Genomic DNA, 22486 nt, shown 5'->3' with positions numbered 1-22486 from the left:
GGTAGGGGTCAAGTTAGAAGAGTGTCCAAGAGGAAGGGAGAGAGGTGGAGAGGTTTAGGGAGGGAGTTCCAGAGTTTACAACCACAGGGTGTAGAGGGCACAGACACCAACAAAACAGGGAATTCTCAAAAGGCTAGTGTTGGAGAAGCGCAGAGACCTTGGAGGTTTGTACGAGGTCACAGAGACGGTGGAGGGAGTCAAATATGAGGACGAGAATTTAAAACTGGAGTTGATGCTGGCCTAGAAGCTCATGAGAACAGGACACTGTGCTGGTAAGAAGTAATGAAGGCGTTATTAAACATTTCTGGATCAGGTGGAACCTGAATCCAGACCTCCTTGCTCAGGAGTAGGAACATTGCAACATTTGTATGTGTAATGGCAACACATATTTATTACCTAGCCATGGGATTCCAACTGATTCAAAAGATACATCTATGCAGATGGAGAAAGTGAACAAAAAAATCCAAGCAAATGAGCAAGGGTACAATCTGGAATGGTGGGAATTTTTATTCATTTCAATAAACTGTAGCAGTTTGGGTGATACCTTTCTAAAACCGCAAGCAGGGACTATCCCATAACTCCTACCTCTTAGGATGATCCTGATTTTCATGTTTCGTTCCAGAGACAGTCCAGTTAATCTAAAATCAGAAGAAAAATCCAGAAATCAAATTCAACATCTAAAATTAACGCATAATATCAGGAAATCTAAAATAGCCAAGAAAAATAATTTTTGCAGCTTCAGAGTTTAGCTTTCTGCACAGCTCAAAAGGTGAAAAACAATAAAGAATCTTGTTCCTCACCTCAGGAGGATAAGCAGGGACTGGAAAGATTTACATTTTAGCATCAATCATTCACAAGACAGCAATGGCATGGTGTTCAAAACAGACTAAATCTTTCTCTCCACTGTCTCCATCAAACACTCTGAGGACAGGTACAGCATGGGGTTCGATACAGAGTATAGCTCTCTCCATACTGTCCCCACTAATGCCTCTTAGGGCAGGTACAACACACATCTCGGTTTATCTGACATGATAAATTACTTTCCTGGCTTCCCTTACACTGAATGCAGTCAGAGAGAGCGTAGTAAGCTTGTGGTGTGTCAGACGATGCAAGACGTCTCCATAGAGGATAATGCTATCAATATTGGTGTTGTAGCCAATGATCACAGGCAGGTCTGTGTTGCAGCCTGTAACAATGCTGCCCCTTTAACAAGGTAATGTTGTCCTTGGTTTTCTTCAAGAGGGGTCTTAAAAACAGAAGTGCCAAGATGTCTGGAAATCTTACTTGAAAACAATGATGGGGAATGGCCAGTTCTCACAGTTCGGGATTTGTTTTTCTAGTTTGGTTTAGTTTTTTAGCTGGGACTCAGAAAACTGCTGAAGCAGCTATAGTAAAAAAGAAATTCCATGTTCCAACAGAGGTCTCACCTGGACTTTCTCTCCGAAAACTCCTGTGTGTAAGAAGCGGTGTTTGAATTTACCTTTTGCAAGGGGCGTATTTATGGAATATTGCAGGGATTGCAATAGCTTCATTAAGTTGTGATATTGTGTTGAACGGGTTATCAAATCAGTGAAGTTATTCTAAATTCTGTTTTCTTTTGTTCGTATTTCATCTGTAATGCTTAAATAAATGTGGTTTTGTTGAAAGCACAGTGTTTTGACAAGCTACATCACTCCTGGAATATCCACTGTACATCTGCTTACAAAAGTTAGGGCCTGGGCTACCTTCTTAAAATGTTTTGAGGGGGTCCAGCCTATCCATAACAAGCTGCAATGATTTACAATATATATTAATGAATTGGATGAGAAACATTAATGTACTATAGACCAGGTGACTCAAAAATAGATGGGAAGGCAAGTGGTTGAGATGACACACAGGGATTTGGAAATCCTTGTGCAGAAATAATGAAGAGCTAGCATACAACTTCAGCAGATAATAGGGCAGGCAATGGAATGTTGGTCATTATATCAACGAATGGGGTATTAAAAATAGAGAAGCCTTGCTAAAACTGCACGTAGTATTTGTCAGACCACAGTTGGAATACTGCAAATAGTTTGATCCTTAATCTAAGGAAAGGTAAACTACCATTGGACGAAGTTCAGATAAGGTTTACTAGGTTGATTTCATGTATGGAGGGATTGCCTTATGAGGGGAGACCTAGGAATGAGAGGAAATCTTAATTAAATAGCACAAATGTCGGTAGTGTTGCTGATCATGGGGAGGATGGTCTCCGGCTATGGTCTAATATAGACAACTGGTAAATTGGGCAAAACAATAGCAGATAGAATATAATCCCGATAAAGTTACGGATAATCCAGAGAGATTCTACAAGTACATTAAGAGTAAAAGAACAACCAGGGAGAGAATAGGGCTCCTGAAAGATCAATAAGGTCAATGAACCTCAGAAGATAGCAGGAATACTAGATTAATATTTCATATCAGTTTTTACTGTTAAGAAAGAAATGGAGGTTAGCAAACTCAGGGAAATAAATACTGATGTTTTGGAAACAGTTCACATTACTGAAGAGGAAATGCTGGAGATCTTAGAAAACAAAAGTGGATAAAACTCTGGGAACTAATCGACTGTATCCCAGGACATTATGGGAAGTTAGGGAAGAACTTTCAGGGGCTCTGGCACAGATACTTGTATCATATAACCATGGGTGAGGTGCTGTAGGACTGCAGAGTAGTAATGTTGGGCCTTTATTGAAGAAAGGCTGTCAGGAGAAGCCTGAGCACTACAGACCTGGGAGTTTGATATTGGCGGGGGTAAATTGTTGGAGGGGGTTCTTAAAGACAGGATTTATGTGGATTGGAAGAGGTAAGGAATGATTAGGGATAATCAGCATGACTTTGTGCAAGGGAAATTACGTCTCAGAAACTGACTTTTTTGAAGAAATAACCAAAATGATTGATGTGGGCAGAGTGATAGACATTGTTTTTATGGACTTTTATAAAACCTTTGACAAGGTTCCACATGATCCACCAATTCGTAAAGTTAGATCACATGAGATTCAAGGAGAGCTTGCCAGTTGGATAGAGAATTGACTTTATATTAGGAGACAGAGGGTGGGGGTAGAGGGTTGTTTTTCGGACTGAAGGCCTGCAACCAGCAGTCTTCCACAGGGATCGCTGCTAGGTTGCTTTTGCTGTCATTTATATAAACAAACAATTTGGATGAAAATTTAGGAGACATGGTTAGTAAGTTTGCAGACGACACCAGAATTGGTTGTATAGTAGACAGTGAAGGAAATTATCTTATGTTACAAAGGGATGTTAATCAATTGAACCAGTGGGCCAAGGAGTGGCAGATAGAGTTTAATTTGGATAAACGTGAGGAATTGCAGTTTGGTAATACAAACAAGGGCATCACTTAAACAATTAATGATTGGGCTCTGGGTAGTATTGTCAAACCAAAACTCCTACAAGTTCAGAAACATAATTCTTTGAAATTTTCATCACATTCAGGCAGGGTGGTTAAGAAAGCACTTGCCCTCATTGCTCAGACCTTTGAGTATAGGATTTAGGACGTCACGTTGAGGTTGTTCAGGACATTGGTGAGGCCCCTTCTGAAGTACTGTGTATAGGTCTTATTGCTCTGCTAAAGGAAGGATATTAAACTGCAGAAGGTTCAAAAAACATTTACCAGGATGTTGCCAACAACAGAAAATTTGAGTTATAAAGATAGATGGGGACATATTTTTGCTAGAGCATAGGAATTTGAGGGGTGACTGTTTTGATGTTTATAAAATCATGAGGGGCACAGATAAGATGAATAGCAAGGATCCTTTCCCCAGGGTGGGGAGTTCAAAAGTGGGGGGCATTTTTTTAAGGTGAAAGCAGAAAAATTTAAAAGAGACAGGAGGGTCAATTTTTTTTTATATAGAGAGAGTGGTTCATGTATGGAATGATCTGCCGGAGGGAAAATGGTGGATGCAGCTACAGGTACAACATTAAAGAGACATTTGGATAAGTAAATGAACAGGAAAGGTTTGGAGGGATATGGACCAAACGCAGGCAAGTGATAGTAGTTTGGTTTGGGAACATAGTTGGCATGGACTAGTTGGACTGAAGGGTCTGTTTCGATGCTCTAGGACTCTATGACTTTTGGTCTATAGTGATGCATTTTGGGAAGTCTAATAAGGGAGGAATTTACACAATGAATGCTAGGTGCCTCGGGAGTACTGAGGAAACAAAGGGTTCTTGGTGGACCAGTCTATAGATTCCAAAAGGTGTCACCACAAGTAGACAGGGTGGTAAAGAAGGTATACAGGATGCTTGTCTTCAGTAGCCTGGGTGTAGAATATAGGAGCAAGGAAGTCTTATTACAACTTTATAAAACATTGGTTAGGCCACAGATGGAATATGGTGTATAATTCTGTTTGCCACACTATTAGAAGGATGTGATTACAGTGGAAAGAGCACAGAGGAGATCCACCAGAATGTTGGGGTGAAAGGTCTCAGTTATGAGGATAGATTGGTTAAGCTGGGTTTGTTTTGCCTGGAGCAGAGGGAGCTGGGGGGGTGGGGGGGTGGGTGCAGGGAGGGGATCTGATTGAGATTTATAGAATTATGAGAAGGTATAGACAGGGTAGATGGTGTGAATCTTTTCCACATGCAGACATGTCTAAGAAGACCAGAGGGCATGAGTTTAAGGTGAGGAGTAAGTGACTTAGTGGGGGGTCGAGGAAAGGTTTTTTTTTCATGCAGAGGGTGGTAGAAATTTGAAATGCACTGCCTGGAGTCAGGTACTCTCGCAATAATTCAGAAGCAAATAAATGAGGACTTAAAATTTCAAGGTATAGTAGGCTATAGATCAAATGCAGGTAAATGGGATTAGCATAGTTTGAGGTTTGTTGGTTAGCATTGGCATGGTAGGTTGATGGGCCTGTTTCTCTTCTATATGACTCTATGACTCAATGATTTTAAATGAACAAAATTCTTATGGGATTTGACAGGGTCGACGCTGAAAGGTCATCTCCCCTTGAGGGAGAGTCTACAAGCAGGAGCACCATCTCAGAGTAGGCAAAAATCAGGAGGAATTTCTTCTTTTAAAAAGCAGTGAATTGTGGTTGTCAAGGCTGGGTCATTAGAGTATATTCAAGTTGAGATAGATCTTAAATCAGTAAGGGTATCTAGGATAATGGGGAAAAGGCAGGAAAGTGGATTTGAAGATTATCAGATTAGCCAAGATCTCATTGAATGAGAGTAGACTCAACGGACTTAATGGCCTACTGCTCCTATGTCTATGGGCTGATAGATTTTGAGTTCAACTTTGTTTAGTTAAAGTCAGATACTTTTCTCCCCCATCTAAACTGGCCAACATTTACCCAATCTGAATCTGTGCAGACCCCCTGCCCAAACCATCGACAGTGTCAGGACAGGTCACCAATGTTGTCATCATCCCCAGTCAATGCGGACCTCTCACACCAGTGAACGGGAAATGGTGTGAGGGAGGAAGGGGAGATGCAAGTGGAAAAAGGAATCACTGAACTTGGCAGCCCCTGCCTCGACCCCATTCCAATTCTTTCACTGCCATCCCCACTATAGAAATCCCTGAGACAACTGTTCAGAGTAGTATGCCATTCAAACAATTCACTCTAAGTCCAGTTCATTTGAAATTATCAGGACCCTTACTTTTGTTTGTGGGTGCTGAGTATTTGTAATAACTTGATGGGGATATACTGTAACAGCTGGCATAGGATTGCCTCAGGTTCTCCTGACAGAGTAGTTCAGAGTGATAGTGATGCAGGAGCCCACTGTGATGGGTTGCGGCAATCTCACAGGTCAGTTATCTGCACCTCAAATGGACTGGGTTCAATGCAAAGTACATCTGAGTCTCTCAGAGCTGGAGAAATATGATAGCATTAAGTGATCCTAATATCAGAAGAAGCCTTAACTAACCAGAACGTCAAATCCTGCACAGACTCTGATGCCACCTTTGCAGCTTCAAGCTTGAGTCAATCAGGTGAACATTCAAACTTGCTTTAGACTCCCAACCAAATACAAAGGCAGTGACATTGAACAAAAAAAAGATAAAAAGCTAGCAAAGACAAAAATGAAAAGAACTGAATGAAGCAATGTAAAAAAAAATGAGTGAAGTTTTTTTTAGTAGTTTTTAAATTGCTTTTTAATCTTATTGCATGTGCAAATGAACAGAATGAAATCAATCAAGGCTGAGCATGTGCAATTGGAAATTATTGATGGATTGTTGGTGTCAGCAAATAGTTTACCCAGGAATGTGAAATGCTGCAATTCAAGACCATCACCACATGATGGCAGCAACATCCACAAGATAGCAAATACAAGACTGAGCCAAAACATCTTAGGACATGTAGAGCACAAGGGTTAGAGAAAGAGTCACTGTTCCCATGAAACATTCCCAAAGCAGAGACAATATGGGGCTAAATACAAAGTAAATCTCCCCCTACACTGTTGAAAAATGTGTTGCTGGAAAAACACAGCAGGCCAAGCAGCATCCGAGGGGCAGGAGTATTCGACGTTTTGGGCATAAGCCCTTCTTCAGGAATGAGGTTGGTGTGCCAAGCGGGCTGAGATAATAGGTAGGGGGGAGAGAATTTGGGGGAGGGACGCTGGGAATACAATAGGTGGAAGGAGGTGAGGGTGCGGGTGATAGGCCAGAAAGGGGGTGGGGGCGGAGAGGTCGGGAAGAAGATTGCAGGTCAAGAGGGCGATGCTGAATCCGGGGATTGGGACTGAGATAAGGTGGGGGGAGGGGAAATGAGGAAGCTCCCCCTACACTGTCCCTACCAAACACTTCCAGGATAGGTACAGCACAAGGTTTAATCGTCCTCCACGCTGTTCCTATCAAATACATAAGAGAATAAAAATGACTGTGACAATCAGATCATGTTTTCATTGAATTGTGGAGCAAATTTGAGGAATTAAGCGATCTATTCCAGTTCCAAATCTCTAACTTAATATGTCAAGAATCAGGATATTTCAATTATCAAACAGACAAACAAACAGTCACTTGGTAGGACAGAACTTGACCATTGTTGGCACGAGAGACATGTTGTGGGAGCAGAATTAATGCAAGAACATCAAATTTCAAATCATCATAACAATTTATACTACAAGAGGAAAAGGTGTTGACTGGTTAGCACATCAACTTTGATTGGCCAAGGTATTGCCTTGGAGAAAATAATGGGGAACTTTTCAGTTTCATAAGTTCCATTGAGGCAACTCCGAAAAGGTGTAAGGTTTGAACTTTTTTTTTGTCTGCAGAGTGCAGGTCCCAGGGAATGGATATGTAGTCCTTCTAACAAATGTAAAGAAACCATGTTAGGAGCTCAACAGATGATGTTCAGTTGGTTATTTCTTTGACGCCCAGTATCTGTATGATGGACATTTGGCGTTTCCAGTCTCTCAGTTCACCACTTATTCCAACTCAACCAGCCAACTCTGAAAGAAGACTGACACAACTGCAAAATAGGAGAATGATTTGTGCCAGTTACAGGTGACATTTGATAAAGGTCAGAGGTGAACATACTGACTAACTCAATCCCTTAGCTGCCAATCAGATTAAGTCTAAAACACATACTGGATCCACGTAGACGAATCTCAGCTCACTGCTGACTGACTGAAGAAGCTCCTTCTCCAACCGATAGCGATCCATGAACCAAACCAGTTCCTGCAAAAAGCACAAACACAGAGACAACATGAAATATTTCCAAAACCTCCCAACCTTCTCAGTCCTGGGATCAACCTGCTTCTGTTTATAGTATTCAATTTACTTCAACACTACTCCAAAGGTCTGAATACATAATCCAAGGTGACTCCACCAGTACAGTACCAAGAAAGTGCTGCACTGACACAGGGTCAGTACTGAGGGAGTGCTGCACTGTTGGAAGTGTTGTATTTCTGATAAGTGTGTATCCCAGCCCTGTCTGTTCTCTCAGCTGCAGATCAATGATAATATCGGAAAAGCAAGTTGGCATCTCCCAATGTTCCCAGCTGATACATATCCCTCTATCAACATTAATAATATGATTTATTTTTTAAAATTAAGGATTTCTTTGGGATCCTGCTGTGCAAAAAGTGACTGCCACAATTCAATAGTGAGTACACCTTCATTGTGAATGGACAGTTGCTTAGGGAGAGACCGAAGTATGTGAAAGGTGCTGGAGTAATGCAGGTATATTTTCAACATTTTCTGAACTTTGCTTCAGGGTTTAATTGCGTGAACTGAGGGAGATCCAAGTGGTTTTGGGGTTATGTTAAGATTTGGTTTAATTCCACTCATTTAGAGTTTGTAAATTTTCAATTAATTTATATAAATGAAAATCTAAATATCTCAGACAATAAGCTGGTGTACACAAAACTGACCATGAAATTGACAAATTGGCAAAATACATCCCTTCAGAGAGGAAATGCTCTCCCATGCTGACCTCTTGGCACGTCCAGATCCACCCCAACATAATTTACTCTGAACTGTTTCCTGGATCACATCAGGGGACAATCAGTTACTTCAAGAAGATAAAACCTCAAGGTGACAAGGAATGGGAAATAAATAAGGAAATTACAGATATATATGGATAGGTTAGGTGAGTGGACAAAGGTGTGGCAAATGGTGTACAATGGAGGAAAATATGAAATTGTCCATTTTGGCAGTAAGGATGAAAAGTACATTATCAAAATGGGGCAAGATTCCAGAGTTTGGAGGTGCAGAGAGAGAGCTGGTGCACTGTTTCATGAATCACAAACAGTTAGTACACTGGTACAGCAAGTAATTAAGAAAGTTAATGAAATTTTATGCTTTATTCAGAGGGAATACGATTTGGAGATGCCGGTGTTGGACTGGGGTGTACACAACCACCTTAAGAAGGAGCAGCACTCCAAAAGCTAGTGCCTCCAGTTAAACCTGTTGGACTATAACTGGGTGTTGTGTGATTTTTAACTCAGAGGGAATAGGAATACAAATATATGGAAATTTTGCTTCAGTTGTAGAGTGTATTGGTGGTACCACAGGTGGAGGACAGATACAGTATTGGTCATTTAAGGAACAAATGCTGTAAATGTGACAGTTCAGAGAACGTTTATTGGACTAATACCTAGAATGGGTGAATTTTCTTATATGGAAAGGTTGGACAGGCCAGTCTCATATCCACTGGAGTATCAAAGAGTAGGCGGTAACTTGATTGAAACATTGATCATCCGGAGGGGTTTTGACAGGGTAGATATGGAAAGGAGGTTTTCTCTTGTGGGAGAATCTGGAAGTCATTACTTCAGAATAAGGGGCTATCCATTTAAGACAGAGATGAGGAGAATTTATATTCTGTTGAGTGTGTTGAGTGTTTGGAACATTATTTCTGAAAAGCTATTCTTCACAGTGTACTTGAATATTCTGAAGGCAGAGACAGATAGATTTGTGCTTAGCAAGGGGTGAAAGGTTATCCGCAGTAGGTGGGCATGTTGGGTAATAAGATGAGCTGTCGTCTTAATGGGATAGATTTGAGGGGCTGAGCAGTCGATTCCTGCTCTTAATTCTTTTGTCCATTCTAAGTGATGCCCACATCCCAAGAATGATGAAACAAATCTTCTAGAAGGGAACCTATGCATTAGTTCGGACATAGAGTCTTAACTATCCAAGTGCTAAAGATCATAGATGACAGTAAAAATGCTGGCAGCCCTTTCAGCCTTAGGAAGCTGATTCCAGGGACCTGAACCTGAACCTGGACCGTGTGAGAACACAGGCCCCAGGACAGAGATTGAGGACAGGCCGTCCCACTGGCAATAACTCACTTGGCGAGGGGCGATCTGATTCATATCCATTTGACTCTGTAGCACACTCTGGTAATATTCCAGGTTCTCCAGCATGTCTTCATCTGTTGGTCGAATCAGTAAGTAGGATTTTGTGGCTTCCAAAGCCTTTTCATAATTTCCAACTGTAGAGAGACAGTGAGGTGGGGGGGTGAGGAGGAGGAGACAGAGACAAGGGGCAGAGGGAAACAGGCAGAAGCAAAGAGAGAGACAGAGAGAGATGGAAGGCAGAGAGAACAAAGAGAGAGAAAGTTGGAAGGCACAGGGAGAGAGAGGCAGGGGAGGGAGGGGGGACAGAGAGAGAGAGAGAGAGAGAGTGTGAGAGAGAGAGAGAGAGAGAGTGTGTGAGAGAGAGAAAAATGGAAACAAAGAAGCAGGGAGAAAGGGAGGTAGACAGACAGAAGGAGAGAGTGATGCAACACCCATGAAAACATCTGGCAGAGTACTGTATGATCCTCACAGACACAAGTAACTTATTAAAAACAAAGGAAGGAATTCCCAGAACACCAATGGAACAGAAATTGCCAGCCAAGATTTAAATTTTTAACAGGTGAAATATATTTCAAATTAAAAGGCAATTTTCACTAAAAATAGTGGATATAACTATAGTATGTCTCACGTACTTACAAGCATTTTACAACTAGAGGATGGTCCAGTAAAAATGACAAAAGCAGAAGTTATTTTAGCTATTTGTGAATTAGTTATTTGTCTCTCACTGGAACATTTCATTATTGGGGAAATCATGGTGTATTTGAGTTGATGAACAGTCCTGAAAGAATAATCTGGTCCTCAAAAGGTTCAAGACAGAATTGGAATGCAAATGACCATAGATTCTCCAATAGGATTCACTCAGCTTTCCAAGCTTTATGCTTCTTAAAACCATCAGCTAAATGCCTGGCTTTAGGACCTACAGTATAATTTGATTTATTTAATTAGCCAAATCACTAAAGCTCTGGATTAATAAATAAAAGCTAAATACTGCAGATGCTGGAGATTTGAAATCAAACATGAAGTGCTAGAGAAACTCAGCAGGTCTAATAGTATCAGTGGAGAGAGAAACAGTTACCGTAGCGAGTCCAATATGGACCAGATTTAGACTGCAAGTGTTAATTCTGATTGCCTCACTAGAGGAATTCAGTGCTTCCTGTTTGGATTATGCCAGGAATTATGGAGGAGACTGATTCAATTGAGACATTGAAGAAGGCATTGGATTTGGTTATTATTTGGACAGAAATAATCTGAAAAGGCAGAAGACCGGCATTAGATAATGATGCCCATTTGAAGAGCTGGCATTGATACAAATGGACCAAATGGCCTCCCTCTATGCGGAAAGACTTCGGAAGTAAATCCACAACTGGATATCAAAGGATTGAACCAAAACTGATACATCTTTAAGTAAATACATGTTACAAAGAGAATCCACATCAGAACAGAACGGTTCCAAGCCTGAAGCCAAACCCATTTATTTAGTTTGCAGATGACATGAAGATTAGTGGAGCAGCAGAAAGCATAGAGGACTGTCAAAGAATACAGGAGAATATAGACAGACTGGAGAGTTGGCAGGAGAAGTGGCAGATGGAGTTCAATTCAGGCAAATATGAGATGATACATTTTGGAAGGTCTAATTCTAGAGCAAATTATACTGTAAATGGAAGAGCCTTGGGAAAAAGATGATGAGCAGAGAGATCTGGGAGTTCAGGTCCATTGTACCCTGAAGGTTGCTGCACAGATGGATCAAGAAGACATATAGTATGCTTGCCTTCATTGGATGGGGTATTGAGTATAAGAGCTGGCAGGTCATGTTAAAATTGTACAAGACTTTGGTTCGGCTGCATTTAAAATACTGTGTACAGTTCCAGTCACTACGTTACCAAAAGGATGTGGATGCTTTGGAGAGGGTGCAGAGAAGGTTTACGAGGATGTTGCCTGGTATGGAAGGTGCTAGCTATGAAGAGAGGATGAGTAGGTTAGGATTGTTTTCACTAGAAAAAAAAAGGAGTTTGAGAGAGGACCTGATTGAGGTCAACAAAATCATGAAGGGTATAGACAGGGTGGATAGAAACTTTTTTGCAAGGTGAGGGATTCAATAATGAAAGGTCACGCGTTCAAAGTGAGTTTACGGGGGATACACACGGAAAGTAGTTTACACAGAGGGGGGGTAGGTGCCTGGAACGCATTGTCAGGAGACATAGTAGAGGCAGGCATGGTAGATTCACTTAAGGAGTGTCTGGACAGATGCATCAGTAGTTGGGGAGCAGAGGGATACAGATCTTTAGGAATTCAGAGACAAGTTTAGACAGTGGATTTGGATCAGCACAGGCTTGGAGGGCTGAAGGGTGTGTTCCTGGGTTGTAAATTTTCTTTGTTCTTTATTAGCAATGTAGCTCACCCTTGTAGTAAGAATACTGCAGGAAGTCGTAGTGCATGGGTAGGTAGTTCTCAATGGGAGAAAGGCGGCCTGCTCGTGTTGCCAACTCTCTCACACAGTCATGTTCACACTGGAGGACCTGGATATAATGATCTGGGGAGGAAAGAAAAATCACATAACACAATGATAGCACACTGTCTGAAAAGGTAAATCCACTTACTGAACTTCAGAGAATTGATTATCTTCTCAAACCTACTCCTGCGTTAAAAACATGAGATATTCCAATGTGTAATTAACTCCTCACTCACCTCTTGTTTCTTTGCTATTTTCTGGTTGCCATTCTGGACAGATTTGCTCTTTAACTTTTCTCTCCTGTTTTGTCACCTCATTTCTGAAACTTCCTTATCTTACTCGCACTCTTTACTGCATTTTTACCAAGGTTTAGATTCATCTCTTTGTCTTGGAGACGATTTTGATGGTAACCATTTTGAGTAGACTGCACTCTCACAACAGAAGGTTGTGGGCAAATTCCTAACCTTGGGAACCGGGCCTAATATCCAGGAACATGGGCCTTTTATCAAACTTGGCATCCTCATGCATTGCCAAGTGGATGCTGCATATCAAAGGTGGCACCTTTCAAAAGGAAATGAGGCCCATCATTAAGGATTAATGTTAATATCCCACAGCACAGAGCTAAACTCCTGGCTTTGCATTATCTGCTTGTGACTCTCTCATTCGGTCTACAATTTTGTAGATGACACTGAGATTGGTGGAGTAGCAGATAGTGAAGGGGACTGTCAGAGAATGCAGTAGAATAAAGATAGATTCGAGAGTTGGGCGAGAAATGGCAGACGGAGTTCAATCCGGGCAAATGAAAGGTGATGCATTTTGGAAGATCCAATTCAAGAGCGAACTATACAGTAAATGGAAAAGCCCTGGGGAAAATTGAGGTCTGGGTGTTCAGGTCCATTGTACCCTGAGGGAGGCAACGCAAGTCGATACAGTGGTCAAGTAGTCACAAGGCATGCTTTCCTTCATCAGACAGGGTTGTGAGTACAAGAGCTGGCAGGTCATGTTAGAGTTGTAAAAGACTTTGATTCAGCCACATTTGGAATACTGCATACAATTCTGGCCACCACATTACCAAAAGTATGTGAATGCTTTGGAGAGGGTGCTGAGGAGGTCCACCAGAATGTTGTCTGGTATGGAGGATGCTAACTATGAGGAGAGGTTCAGTAGATTTGGAGTAGTTTGATTAGAAAGACAGAGGTTGAGGGGGACCTAATTGATGTCTACAAAATCATGAGAGGTATAGACAAGGTGGATAGCAAAAAGCTTTCTCCCCCGCCCCAACAGTGGGGGACAAAATTATTTAGGGGTCACGAGTTCAAAGTGAGAGGGGAACAATTTAAGGGAGATATGCATGGAAAGTTCTTTACATAGAGGTTGGCGAGTGTCTGGAATGCATTGCCAGCGGAGGTGGTAGAGGGACATAATAACATCATTTAAGATGTATCTAGACAGATACATGAATGGGTAGGGAGCAAGTGGATACAGATCCTTAGAAAATAGGCAGTAGGTTTCGATAGAGGATATGGATTGGCACAGGCTTGGAGGGCCGAAGGGCCTGTTCCTGTGCTGTAATATTCTTTCTTCTTTGTTTTTTTCTGAACCCATTTGATGAACTGTGTTAAGGGACAATATGGAGGTGGATGAAAGATTGAAATTGGTTGAAAGAAAATGTAAAACATGACTTTAAACAATTGACAATTCTACTTAGTTTTAATCTTCACCTAATGGAGATTAGATTCAAGTCAATTCTGATGTTGGATCCTCCCAATACTAGGGGGCTGGGACCATAATATTCCAATGCAAATATGCAAAAGTCCCAGCTGGAAACCTCATATGTGGAGTGACAACATCAATGAGCACTGGGGAGAGAGGATATAGCCATACTTAGAGAGTATACTTTATGAATGGGATGAACAGTTGACTCAATAATTGGCCAGTGCCAGATTCACATTCAGCACTATCACACAATGGAACTCCCAAGGGACAATTCTGCAGACTGCTGAGCTTGTGAAATTTTTTTTTAAAAGGTCTTAAGTATTTTCCTATATTAAGTAATCAGTTGGCTAAATGTTAAATAGAATTCACAAATTGCTGAACTCATTCCTGGCACAATCTGGTGTGTTTGGGATCTCAATGATGTGACGGAGGCATTTCCACATTCTCTAGTTATTAGTAACTCTATGACTATGCAGTCTGACCCAGTTGGATGAGACACCATCAGACAGATGCTCTATAACCTTGTCTAGCGGTCAAGAAAAGCTTTGATACCCCCAATAGCTAGCTGCCTCATTCATCTGCAACAGCTGAAACTGAAGTGGCAGAATAACTCACGTCATCTAAATCATTGCCACTTTAGTCCATTCTGTTTTCAGCTCACATCTCCTCCAGTGTATCACTTCACACCTCTCCATAGTGAACCCCATTAACTATGCTTTCCTCCATTTTGTCATTCTGTTTCATGTCACCCTACAAACACCTCCTCCTCATTACCCATCATTCAGAAAGGAACACGAAAGTGGAGAGAAAGTGGGGAGGATTCAAAGGGAAGGACGTGGTTCTCCGAAAAGATTGAGAATGCTCCTTCAGAGAAGGGGAGAGAAAACAGATTTTGAGGAATTACCTCAGGAGACATGAATCTTATTATGATTACAGAAGCATGGATCTCTTTTGCCTGAACCTCCTTCTAGTCAATGTAAAGAAGCAGCTGGATGATTCAATTCCATTTTGCAAAGTAGCTTGAGTTAACAGGAGTCAATTACATTCTGGTGAGTCAACATCAAATGTGAACACATGGTTTCTGTTTGCTTTATCATCATAAACAATTTGGATCAGATTGTTTGACGTACTGTAGACAGAGAGCTACAGCTGGAATTTAGAAAATTATAACTTCCTCGAAAATAAGCCTTGGGTCATGACCTCATAATTAAGAGATGTCAACAAAAGGAAAATAAGAAGCTAGTGAGTCCACTGTATTTTATTCAGAGGTTATAGGCTTTATTGGTTTACTAAATTAGTACATAAAAAAGGTACAGGATAGAAGAATTAACTTAACTTTTAAAAATATCAAAATGAAGACATCGTAAAGAATGGCAGAGATGTGTACAGCATGTGAAAGCTGCCTGATACAGGTCAAGGAGAATCGCATTAAGTGTCTGGGGTTCAAGGAGATTTGGCTCAGTGTGATTGTGCTGCAGGCTCTGTGGCACATCATAGAGTGGGTTGTGGTCGATATGACAAATTACAGAGGACGAGACAAGGCAGCAAGGTAGGAGTAAGGGTTATAACAACCAGAGAGTGGCAGGAAGGGAAATACTGTACAAATGTATCAGCATCCCAGCTGATAAGGCCAGGTGGTGCTAAAATGATAACAAGGCAGAGTTAAAGGTTCCATGTTGGAGCATTAATAACATGACAAATGAAATGACAGTTCAATAGAAATAAATACGTATGCTCTGATAGCCATTACAGAGGCATGGCAGCAAGACAACAGAGGCTGGGATCTGCATATACAAGGGCGCTTGGCATTTAAGATAGGACAGGCAGCTGGGAACAGGCGGAAAGATAACTCCTTGATAAAGGATAACATTAGGACAATACGAAAGATAACCTTAGTTCTAAAAAGCAGGATGCAGGGTCAGTTTTGATTGAGATGAGAAATAGTAAAAGGGAAGAAGTCACTTTTTGGAATACATTGCAGACCACCCAATAGTAACTGCACTACAAGATAGATTATTCAGAAATCAATTACAGGGGCTGGTGAGAAAGGTATGATAATGATCGTGAATAATTTTTATCTCCTGTAGAATGGTCAAATCTAGCACACTCCAGAGACAAGCAGAGAGCATGCTATAGTATACCTGACAATGTTTAAAGAGACAGGATTAATTACTAACCTCATAATAAAATGCAACTAGGTACCACCGTTTATAACATTACTTTTTTGTTTGCATTTAGCTTGGAGGATTCAAAATAGGGATCAAAGGCTAGTTTTCAATTTACAAGAGCTAGCTTAAGTAAATTGGGAATTAGGGTCAGGAAAATGTCAGGAGAGTTGGAGTGGCAGAAACCCAAGAGGATATTTCACAACTCAGCAAAGGTACAGTCTGGTGAGATTCTAAGTCAGCAGTAAACCATGGAAAAGTATAAGATTCTGAGAAGGCTAGTGGCAGATTTGAAGATTGGACAGAATATTAAAAAACAAAGAATAAAATAATAATGAGGCAGAAATTAAAGTATGAGAGAAAGCCAGCTAGAAATATAAAAACAAATATTTAAGAAGGAAAGAGTGCTGATCCCCAAGAGAGTCGAGGAAATTAATTATGGAAAATCAGGAAATGGGGGAGGAATTAAATAGATACTTTCTGGCTGTCTTAATTGTTAGAAATAATATCACAGAAAATATTGTGAATCAAAAGGTATTAGGAAGGGAGGAACTTAAACAAGTACAAATCACTAGAGGAAGAATAATGAGAAAATCAGAAGTAAAAACTGTATTGTCCCCGGGTCCTGTTGGACATAATCCCAGGGTCTAAGAAGTCACTGCTGAGTTGGCTTTGGCTTTTAATTTCCAAAATTCCCTATTCCGGAAATGTCCCATCAGGTAGGAAAATAGCGAATGTAAATCCTGAAATCAAGCAAGGAGAGAGACAAAAGCAGGAGCCTACAGGGTAGTTAGCTTAATATGGTCATCAAGAAAATACTGGAATCTATTATTTAGGAGCTTATAGCGGGACACTTTGAAACTCTCAATGAAATCAGGCAGAGTCAATATGAATTTATGAAAGGACAACAGGTGAGATACTAAACAAGTATTTCGCTTCAGTATATACCATGGAAAAGGATACGGAAGCTACAGAACTTGGATAAATAAATAGTGATATCTTGAAAAGTGTCCATATTACAGAGGAGCTGGTGCTGAACATCTTAAAATGCATAAAGATCGATAAATCCCAGAGATCTGATTCAATGTATCCTAGAACTTTGTGGAAGTTGGGGAGGTGATTACTGGACCCTTGGCTGGAGACTTTTGATTAAGGTGCTGGAAGACTGGAGGGTGGCTAATATGGTGCCATTATTTAAGACAGGTGGTAAGGAAAAGCCATGGAACTATAAATTAGAGAGCCTGACGTTCGAAGTGGGTTGGAGAGGATTCTGAGGGACAGGATTTACATGTATTTTGAAAGGCAAAGATTGATTAGGGATAGTCAACATGACTTTGTGCATGGGAAATTATGTCTCGCTAAAATGTTTGAGTTTTTTTGAAGAAGTGATAAAGAGGATTGATGAAGACAAAGCAGTGGTCGTGGATGTGGTCTAAAACGGACTTCAGCAAGGCATTCAACAAGGTTCCACGTTGTAGACTGGTTAGCAAGGTTAGATCACATTGAATCCAGGGAGACCATTTTGGGTAAAAGAAATTGGCTCAAACGTAGGAGACAGAGAGTGGTCATCAATTTTGGGATTAGACTAATTTAGGATATCTGGTCAGCATGGACAAGTTGAATTGAAGGGTCTGTTTCCATGCTGTACATCTCTATGACTCAATGACACTAATTGTGTTTGTATAAATTAGAGATCTTTGTTGAAGTAACAGGCAACTTGGACAAAAGGGAATCTGCTGATTTCCAGAGGGTTGACAAAATGTAACAAATGGTGTGCCACAGGGTTCAATGCTGGGACCTCAACTGTTTTCCAATTTATAGAAATGAATTGGATGAAGGGATGGTTGCTGAATTTGCAGATGACACAAAGAAAGATAGGAAACTAAGTTCTGAAGAGAATATAGTGAGTTAAGTGAGTGGGTAAGAAACTGGCAGATGTAATACAACGTGCACTTGGACACTTTGGCAGGAGAAATTTTTAAAAATAGTATTGAAGACAGGGAGAGATTGCAGAGCTCGATGGTATAGAGGGATCTGGATGTCCTAGCACACAAATATTAGTATGCAGGTATTTCAAGTGTTTGGAAGGCAAATGGAATATTGGGATTTACAGTAAGGAAATGCAATAGCAAAGAAAAGACGTTTTTCTCCTAGATTAGAGTATTGCTGAGACCATATCTGGAGCATTGCGTACAGTGCTGGTCAGTTTATGTAAGAAAGGACAGAACTGCATAAGAAGTTGAGAGAAAGTTTGCTTGATCAATTCCAAGATTTATGAGGTGGAGGTGGAGCACCTGAACTCAACCATTCCAGTTAGAAACATGTGGATGATCTTATGAAAACATAAATGATCCTGAGGAACTTTGTCAAGTTGGGGGAGGCTAGAATTAGGGAACATAGTTTAAAAATATAGGATCTCCCATTTAAGATGGAGAAGAGAATGACTTTTTTTTCCAGAAAGCCTTGAGTTTGAAGAGTTCTAGAGACCAGTGGAGACAGAGTCATTGAGTATTTTTACAGCAGAATTCAATAGGCTCCTGATTAACTTTTGACTCGTCATCGGTGGCAGGCAGGATAGTGGATCAGATCAGTCATGACCATAGTGAATAGGAGCAGGATTAGACTCTGCCTACTCCTGCTCCACATTTATATGCTGCTACGTTAGGTCTCTGAGATGACATTGATTGGTTTGTGACTAATCGATACTACTGTACAAGGGCCTCCTGATCAAGGGAAACTCAGTGCAAATTAGCAAGGTGATGACACACAATCCACAAACAGGTTTGCTAATTTATTATGTGGATTTTACAAATTAAGTGTGACCAGGACAAGGTGGTCATGATTGTGAACAAATGTCACAGTATGGTCAAACAAACATGGCATGCAAGGAAGCAATTATAAATAGGGGAAAAAGGGAACTTGGTGAAGAAGCATAAAAGGAGACCAGCAGGACTGACAAAGGGTTTACACCTTGATCTGGAGGAGCAGGTTTAGAATGTGGAACATAGAACAATACAGCGCAAAACAGGCCCTTTGGCACTTGATGTTGCACCTACCTGTGAACTAATTTAAGCCCATGCCCCTACACTATCCCATCATCATCCATGTGCTTATCCAAGGATTGTTTAAATCTCCCTAATGTGGCTGAGTCAACTGCATTGGCAGGCAGGACATTCCATGCACTTACCACACTGAGTAAAGAACCTGCTTCTGACACCTGTCTTAAATCTATCATCCTCAGTTTGTAGCTACGCGCCCTCATACAATCTGACGTCATCATCCTAGGAGAAAGACTTTCACTGCCTACCCTATCTAATCCTCTGATCATCTTGTATATCTCTATGAATTCCCCTTTTATCCTTCTTCTCTCCAATGAGAACAGATGACCCTGGGGGTGAAGGGTAGGGGGAGCAGAATGGAGTGCCCCCGGGGATGACAGGCAGTGGGAGTAGAATTCAGAGATGGAGCTGTGGAGGAGACTTCACAATGTAGATGTAGATCAAGGTCAGAGCCTAGAAATACCTGTACTTCAGAGTCCTGACTTAAACTTAATAATTTCCAACGTTCAAAAAATAATATGTCGACTACAAAGAGTTAGAGATAACGGGACACTCTCAAAAGGTGCTTGATAAATGTAAGTCACGCTGAGATATTCAGAATGTCATACCTGTGATGAGCTCATAAAGGTGAAAACTCTTGGCTGGGTAATTATTACCATCAAACTCCTGTGGGCCTTGGCAAAATGCACGGCACTCAGTCTCAGCGACCCAGTACTGAGTAAGTGCCTCTTCGAATGAATCAATAGCTAGGGAATACTGTTCTTCATCATAATATTTCATACCAGTACTGAAGGCTACCTGGATATAAATGAGACAAGATTGAGAGTTTGTTCAGTGAAACAACTCAAAATCAAATTATTAATTAACAACGCATGTTCAAAATTTCCAAAAGAAACAAACTGTTCCTTTAAAAGGAAAATATTTTTTTCTTTGAAATATATTCAGTTTTAGCTGCATCGTAATGACAGACTAACAGATGCATTCACTCAAGATGCTCAGAGATGAAGCGGAGTGATATTCAGGTCACTGCATGCATACTCCAGGACTGTACAGTGACAGACCAGTCCCCAGCAGTACTACACCCCACTGTTATACAGTAGCAGACCTGCCCCATTGGTGGTACAACCCAATATTCTCTGTACAGCTCAATTACAAAAACATGACTGCCAATCAATTGGGTGGTTTACAAATTTAACTTTACAGAATCTTGCATCCCCCAATATATTTCCCTGACATTCCAGTCTCATTTGCTGGTACACACTCTGTATTTCTTTCTTTACCATGTATGGCCTCATATCCTGATCGACGAAGTGAGATTCCTTCACTCCCTTCATCAGCTTGTATCGCTCTAGATTCTGCCGCATTTCCACATGCTCAGGATTCGCCTGGAAAAATGTGTGAGCTGCTACAGCTGCTTTATCCAAGTCATTGAGCTGGAAACAAACATTACAGACATTACCAGCTGTGTTAATAAAGCCTCTCATTGTATAGCTGAAAGCACATTAGCATTGGCATATTAACACACACTGCACCTCACATACTTCTGTCTACTCCTTCTCTAACTTGCCTGATGACATTTTTAAAACAAGCCTTTTATGTCAGACTAAGCTTACACCTGAATTCCATTGGTGAGACAGCAACAAAACCATTGGTCAAAAATGCAGCATCAAGTCCCATCCATCATCATCACATTTATTGACTATCATTGACTCTCATCCACCAACTGCTTACAGAACACAAGAAATAAAAGCAGAAATAAAACATTTAGCCCTTCAAACCTGCTCTGTCATTCAATAAGATCATGGTTGAAGATAATGTGATATGTTCTGCTGGGAAAAACACGGAGAGACAGTGCAATTTAAAGGGTACGATTTCAAAGGAAGTGCAGGAGCAAGACAGAGAATCTGGGTGTATATGTACCAAGATCATTATAGTTGGCAGGACAGGTTGAGAATTTGGTTAATCAAGCATCCAGTATCCGAGAACAAAAACAGAAATTGCTGGAAAATCTCAGCAGGTCCAGTAGCATCAGTGGAGAGCAATCACAGTTAATGTTTCAAGTCCAGTCACCCTTCTTCAGTCTCCTGGGCTCTATTAAAATGGGGAATAGATCACAGAAGCAAGGAGATTACATTTTGTATTAGACAATACTCTAGCTGCGTCCATTTCTGGGAGCTGTATTTCAAAAAGAATGTGCAGGGTTTGGCGAGAGACAGATTTCATGAGCGTAGTCCCAAGGATGAAGAACACCAGTCACGCAGATAGACTGCAGAAGTCGGACAGTTCTCCCTGGAGAAGAGAAGGCTGAGGAGATTTGATTGATATTCAAAATCATGAAAATTCGGAGTTAAAAATCACACACCAGGTTATCGTCCAACAGGTTAGACTATAACCTGGTGTTGTGTGATTTTTAACTTTGTACACCCCAGTCCAACACCGGCATCTCCAAATCATGAAAAATCTGGGCCTAGGAGCAGGACTAGGCCATTCAGCTCATCAGGTCTGCTATGCCATTCATTTAGAACATAGCTGGTCACCTAGCTCCACACTGCTTTCTCATATTATCTAATTTCCTTAATATCTCTAGCCTCAAAACAAAATTGATTTCTGTCTTGAACCTGCTCAATGATTGAACCTTTCTGGACAGAGAATTCCCAGCACACACTTCCCCTGGAATGTTCAAATTTTCCCCATCTCAATCCTGCATGGCCATCCCTTTATTCTGAGACTCTGTCCCCTTGTTCTGGATGTCCCACTAAAGGGCAACATCCATTCTACCTCCACCCTGTCACACTTGTAAGAATTTTGTAAGTTTCAATGAGATCACTTTTCATTCTTTAAAATTTAGATGGATCATATCAAACAATCCTGCCATCCCAGTGATTATCTCATGAGCTTTGCTGCAATCCCTCTGTGACAAGTGTATCCCTCCTTAGATAAGGGAACCAAAACATACACAATTTTCCAGGTGTGGTCTCACTAAGGCTCCCTACAACTGCAGCAAGGTACATTTACTCCTGCAGTCAAACACCTTTGTGATAAAAGCTAACATACCAATTGTCTTCCCAATTGTGCACCTGCACGCACTTTTGCTGGATTCTAAATAACTGCTATTTTCAAAGCTTACTTTTTCTGGCACCCTTATAAGCCAATTACTTTGTTCTAATGAAATCTTATTTTGTTAGCCAGGAGTAGTTTACCTTTCATTTTGAGTGTTTGTGGTGTAAGGGAATATGTATTAGTTGTAAACTATGTATAGTAAAAAATGAGGTCTGCAGATGCTGGAGATCACAGCTGCAAATGTGTTGCTGGTCAAAGCACAG

The 22486-nt window shown here is 40.9% G+C and overlaps 1 protein-coding gene across 1 annotated transcript in view; it reads right to left on the bottom strand.

Annotated features, from left to right (window-relative positions):
- The window catches only part of p3h2 (prolyl 3-hydroxylase 2), a 160142-nt gene that overhangs the window by 16703 nt on the left and 120953 nt on the right, over nucleotides 1–22486 (bottom strand). The window contains exons 2-7 of the mRNA XM_060834648.1: nucleotides 20444–20596; nucleotides 19772–19961; nucleotides 12173–12304; nucleotides 9766–9908; nucleotides 7565–7654; nucleotides 586–638 (exon numbers count right to left, since the gene is read on the bottom strand). Coding sequence (XP_060690631.1) covers nucleotides 586–638; nucleotides 7565–7654; nucleotides 9766–9908; nucleotides 12173–12304; nucleotides 19772–19961; nucleotides 20444–20596 — 761 coding nt within the window. The remainder of the gene's footprint in view (nucleotides 1–585; nucleotides 639–7564; nucleotides 7655–9765; nucleotides 9909–12172; nucleotides 12305–19771; nucleotides 19962–20443; nucleotides 20597–22486) is intronic.

The sequence above is a fragment of the Hemiscyllium ocellatum genome, chromosome 13 (assembly GCF_020745735.1).
Source record: "Hemiscyllium ocellatum isolate sHemOce1 chromosome 13, sHemOce1.pat.X.cur, whole genome shotgun sequence".
Taxonomy (NCBI): Eukaryota; Metazoa; Chordata; class Chondrichthyes; order Orectolobiformes; family Hemiscylliidae; genus Hemiscyllium; species Hemiscyllium ocellatum.
Note: the sequence above shows the minus strand (reverse complement) of the source record. Positions and strands in the feature narration are given on the sequence as shown.